This window comes from Sorghum bicolor, chromosome 8 (assembly GCF_000003195.3).
Source record: "Sorghum bicolor cultivar BTx623 chromosome 8, Sorghum_bicolor_NCBIv3, whole genome shotgun sequence".
Classification (NCBI taxonomy): domain Eukaryota; kingdom Viridiplantae; phylum Streptophyta; class Magnoliopsida; order Poales; family Poaceae; genus Sorghum; species Sorghum bicolor.
Window position 1 is genome coordinate 3,370,845 of NC_012877.2, and position 8,674 is coordinate 3,379,518.

The 8,674-nt window shown below is 38.7% G+C and overlaps 1 protein-coding gene across 1 annotated transcript; it reads left to right on the forward strand.

Annotated features, from left to right (window-relative positions):
- LOC8066964 lies at positions 602-3,403 on the forward strand. The gene is made up of 3 exons (XM_002441790.2): positions 602-953; positions 1,515-1,735; positions 2,544-3,403. The coding sequence occupies exons 1-3, from the start codon at positions 602-604 to the stop codon at positions 3,180-3,182; spliced, it is 1,212 nt and encodes a 403-aa protein (XP_002441835.1). The 3' UTR covers positions 3,183-3,403.

Below are 8,674 nucleotides of genomic sequence, written 5' to 3' on the forward strand. Positions count from 1 at the left end.
GGGAGGAGGCGTTCGGCCGCCAGCCGCTACTTCTCGCTCGCGACGCCCTGTACGTCTTCTTCGACGAATCAACGGAGCAACGTGAGAGTCGAGAGCCGATGGGCTGGACTCATGGCGCCGGACGGCCTCGGCAATTTTTGCCTTTTTGCCTGGGTGCATGCCTAGCGAAAAGCGAGTCAGTTTCGAAGCGGATGCATGCATGCATGCCGAGCGGGGGCCAAGGATCCAGACGTGCTCTTCTTGCCGATCGATGTGCAGGGCAGGGGCCCGACGATGGGGAGCACGTACGCCCAAGATGTCAGCTTCGCTGCCGCGAGGGCGAGGCTCGTCGTTCTTCAGCACCAACTCCATGACCATCTCCTTGTCCATGCATGTGCCGGCCCTGAACAGCATAGATGAGATTGGGACATTGGGTGCCTTAGCTACGTGCAACCTGCATAGGCCCAAACCATTGCCAAGGCCCTGATCCAATGATCCACAAGATACTCGAAGATCTCATCTCATCTCATCTCATCCTCGTCGTCCTCGTCGTGTGAGCGGAACTCAAAAACCCTAGTTCTTTCTCCTTTCCTCGGTCGGCGGCGGCGGCTTTGTTGCGTTGATGGCGGATGATAGCGTATCCATGCCTTGCGGGCGCCGCGATTTCACCCCGCGGCCCGTCGTCCTGCGTGCCTCCGTGGGATCGGATTCTGACAGACTCTCCTCCGTGGTGAAGGATTGTGGTAAGAAGCTCTCAGGCCTGGAACCTTTCGTCGACGCCGACGAGGCAAAGCGGTTGGCTAAGGAGGCGGAACGGATGCAGTTTCTGCGGCAGATGGCACGGAAGAAGAAACAAAACGATCAGCAGCGGATGCTGCAAGATACCGTCCTCGACTTCGACCCCAAGCAAGGTGGCGAGTACTACACCAGATTTATCTTCGCCGACCTCACAAAATTCGATCTCGATGAGGAGTGTAAGTCCATCTCCGTTGGTTCAATTCTAATCAGATCAATTCCCCTGCTCTGCCCTACCCTATTGCTTACACGATCAGAGTATTTCTATGTTAAGTTGTGCTTTCAAATATTTTTTGTTTGTCTATCACTGTCTGAATTTCTGTCTCTTGAATTTGAAATTGCAATTGTGCTTCACCGTTTATATACTATCTTGAACTATTAGTTTGAATCTTATATGACCAAAGGATTCTGGTAACAGTCCGTGTTCAATTCTGATTACATCAATTCCTCTGCTCTGCCCTACCCTGCCCTGACCTTTAGTCATATCCACTGCATTGACGTCCATGGACAATTACAAAATTTTACACGATCAGATCAGAGTATTATACTCCATTCTATGTTAATTTGTGCTTTCAAATATGTTTTGTTGGTCTACTTGAGCGGAGGTCATCAGTTGTCTTGGATTGGCAAGTGCATGTGTACTTCAACATTTATACTATATCGTCTTGACCTGTTAGCAGCTTGAGTGTTATTTTTATAGAGCCTATCTTGATTCTTTCATTTTACTTTTCACACCACAGCGCCCCTTGGTCCGATGAGATTTACTGATGCTGTCTACAAAAATAAGGACGACTATGAGCTGTGTGAGGGACTAAACTTCTTCTCTGTCAGAATAACCACCTCGGATGTTGGCTTCCCTATCAATGTGTATGGCACTGTCATTGCCAAAGACAGTCTGGACAAGAGGTGTGTTTATCTCTTCTGCCGTGAGAGAGATCAATGCCAACTCATCAACTCTGAGGTATGTACATTGGGCCGATTGGCAACACTACTCCTCCAAATGAAGAACTGCTTGTATATTTATTAGGTGTGACTTAGACAAGGATTGCAACATTACACTGGCCTGCAATTGATTTCTATTGATCAACAAAGTTATCACTAGTGGTTAGTTGGTCAATTACCAGTGTGATATTCATCCTCGTTTCTTGTTTTAAATTTATTTTTGGTGCTGAAAGGTGGAAATTTACACGCTACTGATCAATATAATCCACATAATATTAGACAATCTGTATAGTTTCCAAATGTTACTAATTTTCAGATGCTCAGTATGGAGGGTAACTTGTGATATGTTAGTTTTCAAGTCTTTTTGGTAGTCACACTTAGCATCCCAAGGTCCATGAGCAACTGGTACAGAGAACTAGGTGATGCAACATCCTTTGTCTTGTGGGATTCCGCGAAATGTTTACACACTGATCCAATTGTTGTCCAATAGAAGTACATTGCTGTTTCTAGGGTGTGGTGTGGATATTTTGTGGAACAGAATAAACCTAAAGTTAAACATTTTTTTGCAACAATTTATGTGAATATAAGTATGTACTTAATATAATGCATTAATGAAACTATATTTGAACCGTTTGGCATAATGTTTTTTGTTTCTTATATTAGGGAAATTATCGACATCATGCTTAATGGTACAACCATATGAACCCACATGTAAACTGATCATTAACTGTTTCATCTGTGGAGTTTACATATGCTGGTTGGCTGTAATCATTCTATTTTGATTACAGCATTGTACTTAGAGAAATCTAACATAAACTTTTTTGTAGGATGAATCTTTGATCTTGACAGGTCCAAAACGAGGACTCGCATTGATAGGTCCAAACTATGTTGAGATTGATTTGAAGATTAAGGATCATCAAGGGCAGGACAAAGAACTCAGTAAAGGAATGTTATCTATTAATGGCATAGAACGTCGACGATTGAAGCAATGTGTGCTTGAAAGTGACAATCTTGCTACCAGGCTTAGTACTGTGGATGTGTTGTACGGAGTTGTTAAAGATGCAGTGGAGGGTACTATTACAATTGAAGTTCTACAAGGAGACTTTAATGGAAAGATCACTGCCCACACCACCGGTATCCTGAACACCATTGTGCTTTACGATAGTAAAGTGGCTGGTGGCATGACTGGTGATGGTACTGGAGCTATCAAGCTTTTGCGATCCATCGTATCTGTGTATGTGAAGGATAAGCTGATAATTGTTGCTGAAACCAGTGACGATGGTAAGTTTAAACAAACCATTGATTTTACTCCCAAGATCAACGGTAGAGAAGAAGAAGTCATAACTATTGGTGTCACTAAGATTGATTTTACTCCCAAGACCAAGATCAACGGTAGAGAAGAAGTCATAACTATTGGTGTCACTAAGATACGGGTGAAGGTTGCTTGGTCGATAATGGACTTTTAAGTGAGCTATTTGCACCTTAAAGGTTTGATGATGAGGATCTGTATGACTCAGAGTAGCAATGTTAGGATCAGTATATATGTATTGGACCCCTAAATAAGTAGTGCCTAACGTGTTTAGCCTGTTATGTTGAATGAACTATTGTGTAACTGCCTGCTGTGTTGAACTATTGTCTAACGTGTTCGGCCTGCTGTGTTGAACTATTGGCTAACATGTTGTACATTTATCTTGACAGACTTCGTTTTCCTGTCATCTTCACAGTTCACACAGAGACAATGAACAATCTTTTTTTTTTTTTGCGAAAGAGACAATGAACAATCTCGTACACACAGAACTAATGAACAATCTAGGAAATCTGTCCAGGCGAGACCACCTGTGTTGACAAAATAGGGCGAAATTAGCCTGAGTTGGGCTCACCGGCGGAGCCAGAACTTCGCTGTGGAACTGGTGCCTGGTGGGCCGGTGGCTGATCATGAGTCATGACCTTGTGTATAGCTTGTTTGCAGCCGCGAAACATTAATCTATACAGTTATAATATACTACTACTTGATTTGATTCAATATATATATTCTGCTAGCTTGCTTGCTTGCAGACATGGAACTGAAGAGTCAACCTTTAGCGAGTAGTAAGTCATGTAAAAACCCCTGCAAGGCCTAGGCAGTGTGGGGTAGCGCAACTCGCGCATGTAAAATTTTGTTGTTCAGTTCTCCTTATTAATCAATGCCGGCACTGCCGGTTCTTTCAAAAAAAAAAGATAGGCATTGGCTAGAAGAATTTGTGAATCTTTAATGTTTTCAGTTTTCATAAATTATATGCTTTTTAACATATAACTAGTTCAGAAAATTAATAATATCTCCCGTTTTATAAAAGAAAATGTACTCATCTAAATCATTCCACTCTGCACACCGGTGATTTTTCTAAAGTAAAAAATGCACTGCCATTTTGTTACCGAAAACTAGTTTTAGTGTTGTCAATCGTTATGTCAACATTTCTTTTAACGAACGTTCAATATCAACGATAGTTTCAAAACAAAACTAGTGGAGAAAAACTATAGGGACATACCTGATACTACGTGGGCCCGTAAAAAACTGAGATTTTTTAATTACATAAAAGGTATATTTGTAAATTAACTTTTGCATGTGTCATTATTAGCCGCTTTTACAGCCAGCCGACACATAGAAGGCAACCAATTTGACCACGAAGCCATGAACCAATTGAACCCAATCAACCTGACCCAATTTCTCGTCGGGTGCCTCGAGAGGCTTCCCCGTGCAGACTTGTCTATGTTTCTATTTTATCTTTTCGTATTTGGATCATTATCCGATAGGGTACGCATTATTTTGAAGCACTGTTCAAAGTGACATATGCATACTTTTGAGGGACACAACTGTGAAGCTATTGCTTTCACTGCCAAGGAAGCTATTGCAACGGGAGACATAATTTCTCATGCTTCCATGCCAACACCAACACGCACTAAACTGGTCGGTGCTGATCTGGAATTAAATTGTGTGCAGAAACAGAGTCACGTTAATGACACACTAATTAGAAACATTGTATCAAAGGGACCACACTAATACAAAGAAGCACTACGCTGATAGTAGAATATAATTTTTACAGGCGCTTTCAATTAAACAACGCCTGTGGAAAGAAATTGTGGTTTTCCTAACAAAACCGCATATAGAAATCATGTATTTCTGCGGACGGTTCTCCTAAGAAACCACCAGTGAAAATCATATTTGTATAGTAGAAATAATTTAAAATTAAATTTTCTTGTCGTCAAAAACTACATTTAAATTTCTCAAATTTGAAATTTAAATTTTGTAAATGATCTCGGATGGAGAAACTACCAATACAAAGTTGTAGATCTTGAAAAGTTTTGAAACTTTGTAGTTGACAACTTTTCCATTGAAATCTGTTTAGGGCCTCAAATGAGCGGAGAACCACAACTGAGTGATAGGTGGAGGTGTAGATGAGGCTACGCGCGAGGGCAAGGTCTCAGGTTCGAATCCCACCAGCCGCATAGCGCACGATTTTACGCGAAAAAATACGCGACTTGCAACTTCTCTAGGATTAAAATTTTTTCAAATTTGCCGATCTCAGGCGGTCATTTTAATATTGACAAAACATTTCACTCAGATTCTAAAACTATATACATTCTCAATTTAATACCAAATTTAGAATTAATTTTCTGTTATCATGATTTTTTTTTGTCATCCATAGTGTATCATCCACATAATTCCACACCAAATAGGACGAGCCCTTTGCTTTAGGATATTACAAGAAATTTTACAAATCTCTTGGTCCTTTGACTCTTTAAAATAGCTAAGTGATATACTATATGTAAAGGTTTACCTGTTTTTAAATATGCTAATGTTCTCCTTGATAGATTCCCAACGCTGTTTTGGTAAACTTGCAACCAAAGATGACAACGGCATATGTACATGTGCTGACAAAGTGAAGAAGGAGCTCTTTCAACTGTCTCAATGAGATATACTTTCATGTAGAGGACGGAAAATATCAACAAAATAATCGACACCTAAAAGATCATGGTATAGAGCTTGTGTGTTAGCTTACAGATAGTCGGTAATGCTGACGCAACTACAAATAGTTTTATTTCAACTGGTGATACCTGAAAAATCCACTTCTCGGGCAGAAACCTTGAAAACATATTCCCTAGAGTAGAGCATTTGAACAGGAGACAATTCCAGTCAAGACGCCAAACGCAGCCACCCTCTTTGATGGCTCAATCACATCTCCCTATGATAGCAGAAACACCATATGTTCATTGTCACAAAATGATGAATAAATGTACCATAAGAAACCTTCCACTTTATCATATTAGTTATTTTCAAAAATACCTGAAACAATCACTACTACAAAAAAATAAAAAATTGTACAGGCAATTGGTAACTTCTTTTTTTTTTTGCATATTTCCAACCGTCTGTAACCTAAGGTCTGTAGAAATCAGTGGATTTACAAAGGCAGAAAGTGGAAAGCCGACTATAAAAATCCTGTAAAAAAACACAAAAAAAATGAAAAACAAAGGTCTGCACCTTGGTCGACTCTAATGGCCAATAGCAGTTTTGTGCGACACCTTTTTTTCTTTTGGCAAAATATGCCCACGTGAGGTTACTAGGATTGTGCTCAAAAAAAAAAAAGAGGTTTCTAGGATTGAAATGCATGACCTTCCCCCTTTGGGTGATCCCTTGCTATCAAACCGCTACCCAAAATATAGGTCGATCACATAAGGACACTCACAATGCAAGACTCTATCACAGAGTTCAAGACAATTAATTACATATTATTTATGGTATTTTGTTGATGTGGCAGCATATTTATTGAAGAAAGAGGTAAAAAAAATAAGACTCCAAGTCTTATTTAGGGCACTCACAATGCAGACTCTATCATAGAGTCTAAAGTTATTTATTACCTCGAACAATATGGACTTAGAGTCTAAATAAGACTTGGAGTCTTGTTTAGGGCACTCACAATGCAGACTCTATCATAGAGTCTAAAGTTATTTATTACCTCGAACAATGTGGACTTAGAGTCTAATAAGACTTGGAGTCTTATTTTTTCTACCTCTTTCTTCAATAAATATGCTACCACATCAGCAAAATACCATAAATAATATGTAATTAATTGTCTTGGACTCTGTGATAGAGTCTTGCATTGTGAGTGCCCTAAGGAACCTCTAATAATGGTTCCATTTTCTTTAAAAATGTGTCTGTTGTATCTTTTTTAGTTAACTTGAGTTTGGCGATTCATCCCTTTGTTCAACTGAATTAATGAAAAATATACAAGATGACCAAATGTTTGAAGGAAGTGGAATAATTTCTAAAGGCGGCTCCCATAAGGAACTATGAAATGTCATTTCCACATAATGCCGTTGTCATCTTTGGAGGAAAGTCGTTTCTGTAGTAGTGAATGCCATGAAGCAGCCTACAATTTTGTTGTGCTCTAATACGTAAAAATGAATGATAAATTTGGCACTGACTGTATAACTCTACTACATACCGGAACTTAGGATGACATGTGAGATCTAGGGCTCTAGCCTGTATGTCATCAGCATCTCCAAGAGACCAGATAAAATTATAATCTAAACTACAAGATTTAGCCATTGTGTAAAATAAAAAACTCACTCAAAGCATAGAGTTCCACAATAGCCTTTGTATAGGATAGCTAGTGAGGACGATATGCTATATATGACAAGCGAAAGTTTAGGAATAACAAACTTGCTATTTTAGCAAATCAGATAGCACACCCGTTGGACTTTAATTTTCACTTTGAAAATGTAAAAATAGGCTAGATAACATGGATAGCATATCTGTTGGAGTTGCTCTTACATCAACGGAATATTGTGGAACCATGCATGGGGTTATTCTGTCGGATATTATATAGTCTTCTAAACTTATTTTCTTAAAAAAACAAGACCTTTGCTATTATATGACTCCAATCGTGTGGTTTCGCTATTCTATGACTCCTAACATCAACTTCGCAAAAATATGACTCCAAACGTTGGGGCTTCGTAATACCTATGATTTTGATTCATTTATAATCTCTTTTCTCATCTAAATACATGTATTTGTTCCAAAAGTGACCCTTCTACCCCTCGTTCTTTTCAAGGCCTGAATTAATGTTAATAGTCTACTCGTACTGTAGACCTCAACTAGTAATGTAAGATAAGCAATCAACTAGTACCTCCATCCCCGAAAGAATACGGTTCTAGCATAGTCCAAAGTAAATTATCTTAAATGTAATAAAAATTATTAAAAAAAGCTGGAGTATTTATCATTTTCATTAGATTCATCATGGAATATATTTTCATAGTGTACCTTTTTAATGTCATCATAGATAGTATCAAAACATTGTAATATTTCTATACAAACTTAGTCAAATTTAAGATAGTTAAATTTAAACCAAATTCAGTTGGGCACTCATCTATCGTGGAATAAAGACGGTGTGATTTGGGGTCTTGATTGTGGAAATGTCTCCATGACTAAATGAAAGGTACATTACTATGTACTCCCTCCGTTCCAAACTATAAGTCATTCCAAAAATCTTGAAGAGTTAAAGTATTTTCAAGTTTGATAAAAAAATATAAAGAGAAATATAAAGATTTATGTCATAAAATAGGTACGCTATGAAAATATAACTAACAAAGAATCTAATGATATTTGGTTGGTACAAAAAATGTTATTATTTTGCTATATAAATTTGGTCAAACTTGAAAATTTTTGACTCTCCAAAATTCTTGGAATAAATTTGGGATAGAGGGAGTACTACTATACGCAACAGAGCGAAAATCAAATCAAACTTATAACCAACCAAAACCATGACAAAGCCAAAACAACAAACAATTAATGGACAGACATGATGTTCCAGCGTCGTCCGACCGGAATAAGAACGAGAATATATACTCACTCAAAGCGACAGAAACTATGATATTTGGCTAAATAAGTTCCTGACACCCTATATATCTACTGCGCTACTGC